Source organism: Hibiscus syriacus, unplaced genomic scaffold, assembly GCF_006381635.1.
Source record: "Hibiscus syriacus cultivar Baekdansim isolate YM2019G1 unplaced genomic scaffold, ASM638163v2 tig00111027_pilon, whole genome shotgun sequence".
Taxonomy (NCBI): domain Eukaryota; kingdom Viridiplantae; phylum Streptophyta; class Magnoliopsida; order Malvales; family Malvaceae; genus Hibiscus; species Hibiscus syriacus.
Genome location: NW_024062960.1, coordinates 811,124 through 826,223, shown reverse-complemented (window position 1 = coordinate 826,223; position 15,100 = coordinate 811,124). Strand labels below are relative to the sequence as shown.

The following is a 15,100-nucleotide window of genomic DNA, read 5'->3' as shown; positions in this document are numbered from 1 at the left end:
TCTCCTTCTTCAAACTCTTTTTCCACATGTATCTGAGTAGTCTCTGACTTTTCAGCGCTATCATCGTCTTCTTTTCTTTGTAGTTTATCTTCTACAAAGATAACATCCTTGCTAATGATCACTTTGCGGGCAGTGGGATCCCACAAGCGATACCCCTTTACTCCATCAGCATACCCTAAGAATTTGCATTTCCTGGATTTTGGATCCAACTTTGAAATTTCTTGGGCGTTGTACATCACGTACACAATACTTCCAAATACATGGAGGTTTGAATAATCAACTGGTTTACCAGTCCACATCTCCATTGGTGTCTTCAGCTCTATTGCAGTTGATGGAGCTCAATTCACCAAATAACAGGCGGTATTGACTGCTTCTGCCTAGAATGATTTTTCTAGGCCTGTGTCCCTCAACATTGCTCTTGTTCTTTCTAACAAGGTTCTGTTTATCCGCTCTGCCACTCCATTTTGTTGAGGAGTGTTCTCCACTGTGAATTGTCTTTTGATGCCTTCTTTCCTGCAAAAGTCATCAAATTCTTTGCTTGTGTATTCTCCTCTGTTCTGAAACACTTGATCTTATTTCCAGAATCAAGTTCCACCCGCGCTTTGAAGTTTTTAAAAGTTGAAAACACGTCTGACTTCTTCTTAATAGGGTGCACCCAACATCTCCTGGAGTTGTCATCAATAAATGAGAAAAGTATTTTGCTCCACCTAGGGACGTTACTGGTGCTTGCCATACGTCAGAGTGAACCAATTCTAGAACACTTTTGCCTCTAGAATTTGATGTGTTAAATTTCAACCGGTGCTGCTTACTTGTTATGCAATGCTCACACAAAGGAAGTGATACCTTTGTTAAGCCTGGAAGTAGCTTTTGCTCCACAAGGACTTTCATTCCTTGTTCTGATGCCATAACATTGCTGAATCTGAACTACATAAGGCAACAGAGGCTTCTGCTTCTAGCAAAGTCTCTCCCTTCAGCATGTACAAGTTTGCTGCTATCTTTTCGCCTTTTAGCACCACAAGCGCTCCACGGAACACCTTCATGATTCCTTTCCGTGTCTCAATCTTGCTTGCATTATTATCCAACAATCCGTAGGATAATAAATTTTTCTTCAGGCCTTTCACGTGCCGTACATCTCGAATAACTTTAATTGTTCCATCATACATCTTCAATTTGATGGTTCCCACACCAACGATCTCTAAGGCATGATGATTGCAACTATACACAGATCCTCCTGAGACAGGTTCATAATGATGGAACCATTCTCTTCTTGAGGTCATGTGATATGTCGCTCCCGAATCAATGAGCCATATATCTGCAAATCTTTTCCTGCCTTCCACGGTGGTTGACGCTTCACAGCATAGAGCATCTCCATCATCTGAAGTGTTTGCAGTATTGCCTTGTGGATTGGAGTTTTTATTTAGACTCCAACAATCCTTCTTCAAGTGACCCTTCTTTCCACAGTGGTAGCACTTTAAATTCTTCTTGCTCCTCGACTTCGATCTACCATGTTTATGACTGCTGCTTTGGCCACGTTCTGTTGATCTCCCTCTCATCGTTGTCAACACTTCTGCTTGTTGCAGATTTACTTGTCTGTCTTCCTTGTTCTTGTGTCGATTTTCTTCTTGTAAAACAGCAGCTGCAACGTCATTGAAGACTAGACTGGTGACATTACTGTTTGTCAAGTTGATGATGAGTTGATCGTATGAATCCGGTAGACTTTGAAGTAGAAGTTCAGCACGTTCTTGTTCTCCTATTTTACAGCTTAAGGATGTAAGCTGAGAAAATAAGGTGTTCAGTGTATTTAAGTGCTCCGTCACTGAAGTAGATTCTGGCATACGGAGAGTGTACAATTTTCTCTTAAGGAAAATTTTATTGTACAACAATGTGACCTCGTACAGTTTGGTGAGATGATCCCATATCTCCTTAGATGTCTTCTTCTCCTCGATACTTGACAATACTTCATCTGCTAATGCTAGATGAAAGTTTGCCATAGCATTTCCGTCCATTTCGATCCATTTGTTGTCGTCTGTGAAATCTACTGGCCTTTCGCTGATAGCTGCTAGACAACCGTCTTTCCTCAGGATGGCCTTCATCTTCAATTTCCACAATGAGAAATTTCTCCCATTGAACTTTTCAATATCAAATTTCGTTGCCATTGCTTCGTTTACGGATAGCTCCCACTATTTCACTATTGTGAATAGTTCTCTGGAACCTTCAAAGAATGGGTAATAACTTCTTACTTTCTTATGTTGGAGGATCCACCTTTTGGTGGCAACCACAAAGACAATAAGCAGATATTACACACTCTACTCTAGCTCGGATACCAATTGTTGCGGAAGACGGCTATCGGATAGAGCAAAATCGCAACTGATAATTTGAGAAAATAAAAATGAAGATAAAAGAGAGACAAAATTTACGTGGAAAACCCCTAAAAAATTAGGGTAAAAACCACGGGCAACGGTAGAAGAATTTCACTATGAGAAAATAGGAATTACAACCTCTCTCGATCTACCAAGGAGAAAACAATGATAATTCTCTCTAGATAAAAAGGAGAAAACAACTCTCAAGAAACTCTCTAAAATCTCTCTAGTATTGGAAGAAAGCTAGAATGCTTTGGGATGGTTTTGAAGCTAAATGGGATAGGGTATTTATAGCTAAATCTTAAGGACTTAATCTTATAAATACCCTAAAGTTTAGTGACTATAGTTTGTAATTAATCCATACAAAAAATAAAAAATTATGCACCTACTTTCGGTGCCTTAATTGCACCGAAAGGTGCTTTGACATTCTACATTGGCAATGTTCTTTCAGCAACGGACAACGTCGAATGGTCAAATGAGAAAGAGAGGGAAGGAACGTCTTTGCCGGTATGGACTGAAGCTTCGGACAGTTGAAGATATGCAACTGAGAAAGAGAGAGAAGGAATGTCTTTGCCGGTATGGACAGAAGCTTCGGACAGTTGTAGATATTCAACTCAGAAAGAGAGGTGGTGTTGAAGGCCCTTGCAGTCCAAACGTTCCAGATTTCGAAGACCAGAGATACCGAGAGATGTAAGAGAAGAGGGTAACAAAAGTTCATCAGGAAAAGATTCCATCTCCAATTCTGTACATATGAAACGGAAAGATGTAAGCGAAGGGAGTGATTGCAAACTCCATTTCTTTTTCCTACTCATCATGCTCCCAACAACTTTATCACTCTCTGAGATATCAATACTTTTTAATTTGGAGGGCAAACCCGCTTTCGGAACCGATTCTATTTCTGGACAACTCCATATTTGCAATTCCGTAAGGGATGGAAAGACGGAGTTCATTTGCTCCGGCAGTGACTTTAAACTTATGCAACCACAAAGCGTAAGTTGGGTCAAATTGGAGAAACATAATCCATCTTCAATTCCAAAACATATCAAATTTGGGCATGAAAAGATACTCAAAGAATCGAGACATGCTGGATGCTGGCGGTGAGTGCCCCCTAAACCACCAATTAACTTCAAGTCTTCACATCCCCATATAGTAACATGTTTTAACAAAGGAAACGATCCTAATGGCAAACATAATTCTTCAAGTGGATCACACTCACTGTCTGTTATATCCAAGGATTCAAGGGATGTATAGAATAATGTTTTGGAATAATCCGAGACTTCGCCCACCAATGCCACCCCCCCCCCCCTTTTTCTCTGTGTTTTCTTGGAAAAGAAAAGGTTCGAAGGAAGAAGAGGAATCTAAAAAAGTTGAATACAGACACAGTAGTAATTGTACAAATAATTTTGGTAATTAATTGATTTTGGATGTATACATGTAAAAAATATTTAATTTTTTTATTTGTATATTGTAAATGATTGATTATCGTTGTTTTAATAAATTTTAGTTAATAATAAAATTTTATTAAAATAATAAAAAATTTAGGTGATTCATATCCAAATAAACATAATTTCTTCTATTTTTAAAATTTTATGGAGTGATGTTAAAATTATTACAACAATCTCAAAAATTTCAAATAGAAATAAAATCCTTCCAAATGATTTGATTTGTCAAATTACCATTATAAAGATAATTTGAGTTTCATTGTTGATAGATTTCTTAGAATAAAAATAATTCATATAATTTTCTTACGGTTAAATTTATATAATCACTTTAAATATAACAATTAATAATTTTATTAATTCAAATATATTAAGAATACTATGAAAAAAATTAAAAAGAAAACAAATCATATCAAATTAAAGTCTCACTTGAAATCTAATTTTTTTATTCCTTATTATATAATAATTAATAATGTTATTAATTTATTCAAAAAAATATATATCGAAGGTTATTAATTCAAATATATTAATAACACTTGATTCAAAAAAAATATTAATTAACAACACTATGAAAAAAATTAAAAAGAAAAAATCATATCAAATTAAAGTCTCACTTGGAACCTAATCTTTTTCTATTAAATAATATATTAATTAAATAATTTTGATAATTAAAGTCTTTATTTTTTTAGTCGCCATTAGTTTTTTCTTCATCTTTATGATCAGCGACGACACCAACCTTGGTGCTAATGGTCGACCATCGTTATTTATTATTTTTTTCTTTGTTTTATTATAGCGTATCATTATTTTTTTCTTGTTTTTTATTTTTAATAATTTTGTCTTTATGACACGTTTTTCCTGCCTTTATGAAATGTTTTTCGGTAGTTTGGCTGTTGTTTTCGTTTTTTCTTTTTCCAGGGTTGGATTTGACATCGCAACAACTGATGAAGATGACACTTATTTGTTATTATGCTGATTTTCCTATCTTTAGACCGTCAGATTGAATTTGGATACGCAATTTACGTTCGTGGATAGTATCAAGATGGATTATGTGTCACCAATTTTTAGTAAAGAAAAACAAGGGAAAATGAGAATAGAGAATAAAGAGGGATGTGATATATGTATAAAAGAGGAGCGAGAACAACGGTTCAACGACGAACGACAAAGACCAAAGAACAAAAAATCAAAAGATTCAACGCTAGATCCATGAAGTTTAAGGGATTTTTAGGTTAAATGAACACTAGATTTACGTCCAAGAAGACAAAACGAGTTTGGTGGAAAAAATTGGGGCTTGTAGACCACTGTCAACAGTGACCGACAGTGGTCGACATGGTGGTCGAAATTCTACCATGTTGAGAGAAAATGAAAGGAATAAAAAGAAGAATAAATAGAAGAAAAGAAGGAAATGAAGAAAATTTTGGGTTTTATATATATGCAAAACGACGTCATTTTGGTAGAAATTTAGTTTTTAAAAACGACGTTGTTTTGATGTCGTGTGTCATATCATAACGCCGTTAATTATTTAATGGCGGAGTGACCAAAACAAGAGCAATGTCAAAGTTCAATGAGCAAATTGGAAAAAATTGAAAGTTCAATGAATAAAATATGAGAGAGAAAATAAAGTTTAGTGAGAAACGATGTAATTTATCCTTATAAGTTTGAAAATGCAAGATAATATTATGAGGTCACAAATATTTGAGTAAATTTTTGTTTTTACCACTGATATTTCAAAAGTCACAAATCGATCACTAGTGTTATCGTTTGTTACAAATTAGTCACTCAACGTTAACAACTGTTAACATGCATGATGAAAAGCATAACTGGACTGTTATCTGCTTACTTGGACTAGGTTGACCTCCACGTTGGTGAGTCAAATGTCTGAAAATGAACATGAAAAATAAGAAGAAGCTTTGTTGTTGATGGGATGTAGATATGATCTGGTTAAAATGGCTGCCCTTGCTAATAATTTATGGGAAACTCCAATCCCTAAAGATGAACATGAAGAAGATGAAGAAGCAACAGAGGTTAATAATGAAAGTGAAGAGAATTTGAAAGAACAAGACGAGCAAGTCCAAGAGAATACTATGGAAGTTGAAATGAAATATGAAGTGAGTGAAATTAGTGAAATATGAAGTGAGTGAAATTAGTGAAATATTTGTTTCTTGTGAAGCAAATGAAGAATGAGAAATCCCAAAAGTTGAAACAGGGGTTGAATATGTTTTGCTAAAAGATGAAAGTGTCGAACTTGTAGAAGAAACAAGTGTAGAATGCTAAGATAAAGAACATGAAAATATAGTGAAAGAAACCCAACAAGAAACAACATTAAAAGAACAATTTTTTATTAGAATTTCACTTAATGATGTTGAAAGCCACCCATTGAAGAAAATGAATTCACTATTGAAGACATATTTTAACAAGAAGCTGAAGCCAAAGAAGAAGGATGACTGTTAGACAAAATGTTAATCTGAGAAAATAATAATAATAATAAATATTATTATATAATCGAATGAAGCGTAATAAAATAGAGGAACGTGATTTGTTTACTCATATTTAGATATGAAATCGGATGAGTAAAGTAAGATAAATCGAAGAAAGATTTTTGTTGAGGCCTATATGAACAGTTTCCTTAAAACAAATTCGTCTTCTCCTTGGTGATTTGAGTAACGTTGGACTTCGGTCTCCCAAGATACAACAACAAATGATCACAATAGTAAACATAACCGTAGTGATCAGTCGAACACAATCTTGTCTTTCTATATCACCGGAAAGAGCGAATTTGGAAGAAACTTTCTAAGTCTTTTTCTAATTCAACATTGTGAATTGTGTCTCAAAATTGTGTCTAAGATTTGTGCCTCAACTATCCTATATATAGGGAGAGGAAATGGATGGAAGGGTTAAGACCTTTCGATGAAAGGACATAACCTTTCGATTAAAGGACTTATTCTTTTGATAAAAGGATTTAATCTTTTCATGAAGAGAATTGTTAACTAGCTATGATTGAATGGATGCATCTTTAAACCAAAAATTAAGTTTATTCACTAAGTAACATGACTTATTATTAATTAGTTATAAATAACATCAATTCATTCAATTATTTTTCATGACTTGATTAAGATAGATTTATCCCTACTAAATCTGAAATAAAGCATACATATATGTTTGCCTCCCAAACCGATACTCAAAGCCATTTTTCTTTTTCTTTGTGTTTTCTTGGAAAAGAAAAGAGTTTGAAGGAAGAAGATGAAGAGAATGATTGGAAAAACAATGGAAAAGTAGGAATTACTTTGCAGAGGAATCCAATAAAGTTGAATACATACACACTGCCAATTCTTTGGCAGGATTGGGAAAGTTGAGGGGAATGTGTTTGAAATGAATTGTGATCTTCCAAGTAGTAATTATTGTAAGCTGAGAAGGTCAGAAATTAATACTCATTTCCTGGAAGTTTGATTGTAAATTCGCCAGTGATTTTTCAAAGAGAAACAAAGGGGACTGGTTGAATGGATGCGGGAATTGTTTGCTTTTGTGTTTTGTGCCAAATTTCTTATATTAAAGTTTTCTGCTTTGGGAGAGTTGGTCAATGTTCTCAATACATTGCCATTCACTCAGTTTAGCCAATGCTCTTTCAATCCCTAGATTTCGCTTCAATCCATCGACTTTTCTGCCAGCATTCTCAATTTCATGTTCTGCTTCCATTGCTCGAGGACAGGCCTTCACTCCAAAGCTCGGGGCACGTTCAAGATTGGTATAATCATTCTAAATGTCGAGTCAGGGTTAAAGCAATAAAAAATTCAATCTGTCTGTCCCATTGTCATTCTTAGTTTCAAGTTGATCTAACGGTGGACGATGTAAAATTGAATCTTGATATGAAAAATATTCACGTTGAAAATTTATTCTCACAAATTTCGGGTGTATTTCATAAAAGAATCTAAACCAACAAAGATAAAGGAAAAAAAGTATATTTCATTTTAACATCTACATTAGTCAGATTCATATCATCGATAGAAGAGATTAAAAACGACGATACATGTGAATTTCTATTTATTTTGAGAAAAATTTAAATAGATAAAAAGAAAAGAAAAGAAAAGATTTATTGAGATATTATACTAAAAAAAGATTTATTTGACTTTAGGGCCAAATTAACAAAGTTTGAATATGAATACAAACGTTTGAATTGTTACACCCTAAAATCTGTAGTGTTGATAAGATTTTCTTATTATTTTAGTTATAAATTTGAGATTAAATTGAATAAATGTCAATTTTAAAGATATTCTTTTAAAACCTTAGAAATGTTAGGGCAGTTTTATAAACTCTAGAATCTTGGGAGACCTTTCACGTGAGTAATCCATAAATGAAATTCAAATTCAATTTGCCTATTTTTTATTTTTTTAAAATATGACACTATCATTTTCATCTTTCAAAAATAGGGTAAAAGTTGCAATAAACTCAAAGAAGGTAAGTATATATACCTTCTTCATTATTTATATCAGTTTTTTTTTCTTAATTTTTTTTATTAAAGTTGCAATCCAACTTCACAATTTATTTTATTTATTTATTTATTTAGATGATGTGCTCACAATTCAACTTTCATGTTCATAGGGTTTTCATATTCAAATACAACCTCAACATCAATTTTTATAATTTGTCCATTTAATAGACAATCATCAAAAAAAATTTACTCATTTTCCCTGCATATTCAAAAACGTATATATTTTAAATCAAAATACACAAGTCGAAATAAATATACTACTAACATATATATTATTCATAATTTCAACTAATAAATAACAACAAATTTAAAATATAATAATAATACCTACTTACAAAACTAATTATTCTTTTGTTATCATATACTCCCTATAAAATATAAGGTAAATTACACATTTAATATATATACTATCAGTTTTGATCTATTTTAGTACCTAAACTTTCAATTTTTCAAAATCATACCTAACGTTTAGTTTTTATTTCGTTTTAATACCTCATTGCTAAAAACTTAACGGGTGGTTTGCACACCTTTTTATGGGTATATTGCATCAGTCATCACTTAACTATCTTCTCACTCATATTTTGGTTAATTTTTTAATTTAATTACTTAACTTTCAAATTACTCCTAATTTATTCACACTAACTTTCAATTTTTTTATTTTTAATTATATATTAATAAAATAATAACAAAAAGTGTCATGTCACAAAAATTATTAATAAAATAAATTAGAGTAATTAAAATAGGAGCAATTTGAAAGTTGAGTAGTTAAATTGAAAAATTTTAAACTTTAGTACCAAAATAGGAGTGAGAAAATAGTTGAGTGATGAATGATGTAATTTATCCATAAAAAATATAATGCCGTCAAATTTTTAACGATGAGATACTAAAATTAAATAAAAACTAAATGTTATGTATGATTTTGAAAAAAAATAGAAGTTTAGGTACTAAAAATAGATCAAAATTGATAGTTTAGATACAAAATACGTAATTTATCCTAAAATATACTAATTAGTAAAACAATAAACTACTTACAAACAAACAAACCTACCCCTGGAAAAACATATAGTTTTCATTATTTTTTTTATCATAAATATTTTTTCTTCAATTAATTTTAAAATATTCTTTTTTTTCATTTTAACAAAATAATATTTTTTCTTCAATAAATCACAACATCGTACTATAGAAAATATTAATTATATTATTATTATGATTTTTTTGACATCTACTTTAAAACACTCATCTCGTTGATTATAGTTCGTTGATCATTGTAGCGTCGTGCTACTGTAGTGCTCATCTCGTTGTGCATCTAATGAACTGGATGAAAAATATAGCAATACTCAAAGAGTCAAAAAGCAATACAAATCAACATTTTTCTTCAAATCATTTTAGTAAGTTTTAGAAGAAGATGAAGAAATGACTTATTACATAATCTATAATTAAGTGACCTTGAGAGTCCTAAAAATAATAATATCAAAATTTATGAGATGAAGATTTTACGGATTAAACTTTTTAACAGAAAATGTTAAAATTTGTTGGGAAATGAGTATGATTTTGAAAATGGTGGACCTTGCCTGCAAATTACAATCCACAGTGCTTCAGCTTCAACAATCAGCAGAGTCGGAATGGGTCTCACCTAGCATCACCTAAAGAATTCACTCCATCCCTGCCTTAACCTTTCTATGTAATGAATTCCTCATCAATTACAATGAGAGGGATGTGGGAAATGTTGGGCCAATCTCTGCCTTTCTCCTTTCGGTAACGTTCCTTCAGCAAGGGACAATCTGCAATGTACAAACGAGAAAGAGATGGGAGGAACGTCTTTTCCGGTATGGACTGAAGCTTCGGACATTTGCTGATATTCAACACAGAAAGAGAGAGGGAAGGAACGTCTTTGCCGGTACGGACTGAAGCTTCGGACAGTTTCTGATATTCAACTCAGAAAGAGAGGGAAGGAACGTCTTTTCCGGTATGGAATGAAGCTTCTGACAGTTGAAGATATCCAACCGAGAAAGAGAGGTGAGGTTGCACTCCAAACGCTCCAGATTTTGAAGACCGCAGATACCGAGAAATTCAAGAGAAGAGGGTAACAAAAGTTCATCCGGAAAAGATTCCATCTCCAATTCTCTAACTGAGAAACTGAAAGATGTAAGTGAAGGGAGTGATTGCAAACTCCATTCCCTTCTCCTACTTATCATGCTCCCAACTACTTTATCACTCCTTGAGATACCAATTGTTTTTAATTTGGAGGGCAAACCCGCTGTTGGAACTGATTCTATTTCTGAACAATTCTCTATGCCCAACGACTCGAGGGATGGAAAGACGGAGTTCATTTGCTCCGGCAATGACTTTAAACTTACGCAATCATAAAGAATAAGTCGGGTCAAATTGGTGACACATAATCCATCTTCAATTCCAATAGATATCAAATTTTGACAAAATTCGATAGTCAAAGAATCCAGACATGCTGGATGCTGGCGGTGAGTACCCCCTAAACCACCAATTAACTTCAAGTCTTCACATCCCCTTATAGTAGCCCTTTTTAGCGAAGGAAACGATCCTAATGGCAAACATAATTCTTCAAGTGGATGACACTCACTGCTCTGTATGCTCAAGGATTCAAGGGATGTATACAATAATATTTTGGAATAATCAAAGCCATCGCACCTTACGATCACCAGTTGCTTCAACGTATTAGGAACATTAACTTCAGGAAGGGATATGATACCAGAACAATTCCACATTCTTAACTCTTCAATATGAGTGCATTGTTGCAACATCTGTTCCAACGTGGAATCATTCATAGTCGACCCTGTGATTCGCAACTCTCGAAGTCCGCACGGCAATGGCTCCAATTGCAATGCATCACATCCTTCTAACTCAACTCCACAAGCATTCGGTGCCCTTGGAAGAACACCTCCAAGATTTCCACAACGCCTAATCACAAGTTTCTTTAAAGAACGGAGTTCTTTGGGCAGAGACTTGGTTAGCTTGGGACAATTAGTGATGCTTAGCTCTTGCAGAAGAGGGAATGCTTCGTCATCACTCCCACAAAACCATTCTTCCCACTCGCACATTTCCTCAAATCTTAGAGTTTCAAGAGATCCAAATGGTACAGTCGAAGTGTGTCCACTCCCATAGAACTCGTCACCCACTGTTACCACTCCACTGAACCCAGAAATGGAAAGAGACTTCAAAGATGATAATTGCCCCAGCGGTGGCAAAGACTGGCAAAACCTGCAATTTCTTAAACTCAAAGATACCATGTTTGAGAAGGAAGAATGCCCCACCCATTCCGGAAATCTCGTGCCATTGTAACTTGTAATTTCAAGACGCTTCAAGTTTAAATGAGGCTCCAATTGTTCAAGAACTTCCCTGTCATGCTTTGAATCACCATCATTATTTTCATGCCATATCAACTCCAACACCTTAAGATGCATCTTATCCTTCAAACTGGCATCTTTGGCATCCACTGCAAGTGCAACAGTTTCTAGACCTGAGATGGCAAGTCTTCCACGTAGATGCTTCAGCTTTCCCAACTCATTAATGCTTGAACCATTGTGGTCGCCTAAAACATAATCTATTAATATTCGAATATCTTTCAACTCACCCAATCCCTTTGGCATCCTCGTTAACTTTGTTCTCCTAATATCAAGATAATGCATGTTCACCAATCTCCTCGTGTCTTCTGGCAACTCAACAAGATACCAGCAATGAACCAATGTTAAGGTCTGCAAATTATACAATGTACTCAAAGAGTTTGGCAACCTTTTAATTGATGTTTTTGAGAGATCCAAATTCCGCAAATGCTTCAGATTACCAACTTCTTCCGGCAATTCATTGATATTCTCATACCCAGCCAAAGAAAGCACTCGTAAGCTTGGCTTCACCAACAAATCACGCATTAACACATTGCTAACAAATGAAGACGGAGGCCATGATGTTTGAAGAGCTATGAATGTACGCAGAGATTTTGCTTTAGGTACATTCTCGAATTTCTTTCTCAAATCATAGTGTTCTCGGACATTTGACAAATGACGAGTCCTTTCTTTTATTTCAGAAGAACCACCACAACCTTCTAATCTGCAAATAAATTCTCCGATAACAGATTTAGCCAACTCACTGATTAGATCATGCATGATGAAACAAGATTTCTTCCTTTTCGATTGTTGAAAAAATGACCTCAATGTTAATTCTTTGAAGTACTCGTTACCTTGTTCTTCCACATCACCATTGTCTCTGGGAAACTCTAAAAGACCTTCAGCCATCCACAAGCGAATAACATCTTCCTTTCCAAATTCATAGTCTTTGGGGAAAATTGAACAGTGAACAAAACAACGCTTCAAATGGGAGGGAAGATAATAATAACTCAATCTCAGTGCTGGAATACATGAATCATTTGGTATGTCCCAAAAATTGCTATCTAATATTTTGCTCCATTCAGCAGCGTCTAGTTTGCAACGTAGGAGACCTCCCAGAGTTTTCGCAGCCAGAGGGAGACCGTCACATCTTTTAACAATTGCTTCACCGATGGCCTTCAGCTTTGGATGATTGATTGGGTTTGTACCAACAAATGCATGGCTAGCAAATAGCTTCCAACAATCATCATCGGATAAGATTTCAAGACGATAAGTTGGAAGAGTCCTCATAATGGATGCAACAATCCCACTCCGTGTTGTTACAATAATCTTGCTGTTTTGTGCCCCAGAATTGAATGGAATCCTGAGCTCCTCCCAGTCAACATATTTTTCATTCCAAACATCGTCCAAAACAAATAGAAATTTCTTTCCGGACAGCTTCTCCTTTAGTTTAAGCTGAAGCTGATTTAAGCTCTGGCTATCATCACGGCTACGAGTGATCTCTTCAAGAAGGGTTTCGGTGACATTGAAAGCATCGAGTTCTTCAGAAACACACACCCATGCTTTGATGTCAAACCAGTCATCCACCCTTGAGTCATTGTAGATCAACTGAGCAAGGGTGGTCTTTCCCAGCCCACCCATACCCACGATGGGAATGACATCTATAGGATTTCCAGTCGGATTTTGAGGGTTCAATAACCTCAATATTTCTTCTTTTTCACCATCTCTGCCATAAACACCAGACTCATCCACCAAAGAAGTTGCAGGTGGTCTTTGAAATGACTTTTCTCTCCCACAGTTGACTTCCAAACGCAGGATGTGTGCTTGGTTGATTAGAGACTCTAATCTCCCAAGGATCTCATCCAGCTTTGACACCATCCCATCTTTGAAAGGATTCAGAGAAGTGAAAAAGGAAGTTACCTGTTGTACAGTAGTCTGATCCTGGGATTCCATCTTACGTCGAAGAGCTTCAGTTGCAATCTCATCAAGCAGGTCCTCCGCGTCATAAACAGCATGTTTGAGCTCAATAATCCAGCTCCTGACATTTGAGTTGGTAATCTGCTTGGTTTCAGCATCATCCAGCAACGCTTTCACAGACATCAAGATAGGCTTCAGTCTGTTGAGCAGCACAGCTTCGAGTTTCTTGTTTCCCTTGATAAAGTTGGAAACATCGGAAGAAACAATCCGATCAAGCAACACTTCAATGGAAGCCGACAGAAATGCTTCGCCCACCAAAGCCATTTTTCTTTTTCTTTCTGTTTTCTTGGAAAAGAAAAGGTTTGAAGGAAGAACAGGAAGAGAGTGTCTGCAAAAACAATGGAAAAGTAGGAATTACTTTGGAGAGGAATCCAATAAAGTTAAACACAGAACGGACACAGTGCCAATTCTTTAGGGGAAAGTGTGTGAAATGAATTGTGATTTTCCAAGTAGGAATTAATGGTAGGTGAGAAGTCAGAAATTGATTAATTCTCATTTCCTGGATGTTTCGTTGTAATTTCTTCATGTATTGAAGTTTGGGTATCTATACATCGACTATTTAAGTATGGCTCCTTTTCACTTTAATCACTAGTCTTTCAATTTTATCAATCGAATCACTTAACTATTTAATTGTTGTTAATTAAGTCACTTCCGTTAATATTTAACGACGTGATGTGAAAGTTAACCAAAACAGTATAATTCATATTCAATATTTAATATTTACATATTCTATCATTTTAATCCTAATTTAATTCAATAAATTTAATTCTCTAATTATATGGTGACATGTGTCACCATTTAAATGAAGAATTTTTTTATAATTTTAATTTATTTAATATTATACTTTTTATCCAACATATTATGTCATGTATCTGTTCAAAGATATTTTTGATTAATTTGAGATACATACAAAATATAGTATCGGTTTAAAAATGATTCTAAACCATTTAATATTGAATGTCCATGCCCTTGATAATCAAGATACTCAAACCTGAGATCTCAAAGATTAACAATAATTCATTTACCATCGAGATCACGTCTGTGCGTTGTTAAGATAGTTGAACCTAGACAAACTATACAATTAGGCAACACCACTATGCAAATCTATTCATTGATTCAAATGTAGATAATTTTATAAATACTTTAAACTTAAATTAATATAAGATTAAAAATAAAAAAATTAAAGACTTTTATATTTTTAAACTAAATTTAATATTTCTTCTTTATATGAAATATTTATCAATTTATCATAAAATTTTATCGTTTGATTACCAATCTTATTGAATGCAAAAATATCCAAATAGACTGTAAAAGTAATTATCTTTAAGTTTTAGCCATTTTAAATTAACCTTTTCATTATTACTTATTAAAATATTTTCAGAATTATAAACACTGCTAAACGATAACATTTAAAGAGGAAAAAAAATATGTTTTATAAACATTTTTTAACTCAAAAATAAAAATTAAAATTAAAACTTTTAACTT

General features: G+C 34.1%; 1 protein-coding gene across 1 annotated transcript; it reads right to left on the bottom strand.

Moving 5' to 3' along the window:
* Positions 1–2,745: 2,745 nt before the first annotated feature.
* Positions 2,746–13,977, bottom strand: LOC120150895 (putative disease resistance RPP13-like protein 1). Its single transcript, XM_039163497.1, has 4 exons — positions 13,930–13,977; positions 10,393–13,879; positions 2,974–3,065; positions 2,746–2,904 (listed from the first exon to the last, which is right to left on the bottom strand). Exons 2-4 carry the CDS (start codon positions 13,877–13,879, stop codon positions 2,746–2,748), a joined length of 3,738 nt encoding a protein of 1,245 aa, XP_039019428.1. The 5' UTR covers positions 13,930–13,977.
* Between the last annotated feature and the right edge of the window lie 1,123 nt (positions 13,978–15,100).

What these genes read in the sequence shown, in the direction of transcription:
- LOC120150895 (XM_039163497.1), bottom strand. Translation starts at nt 13,879, where the DNA reads ATGGCTTTGGTGGGCGAAGCATTTCTGTCGGCTTCCATTGAAGTGTTG. An exon ending in AGTTAGAGAATTGGAGATGG is followed by an intron (nt 3,066 to 10,392) that starts AATCTTTTCCGG and finishes TGAACTTTTGTT; the next exon opens with ACCCTCTTCTCTTACATCTC. An exon ending in ACACCACCTCTCTTTCTGAG is followed by an intron (nt 2,905 to 2,973) that starts TTGAATATCTAC and finishes TCTCTTTCTCAG; the next exon opens with TTGCATATCTTCAACTGTCC.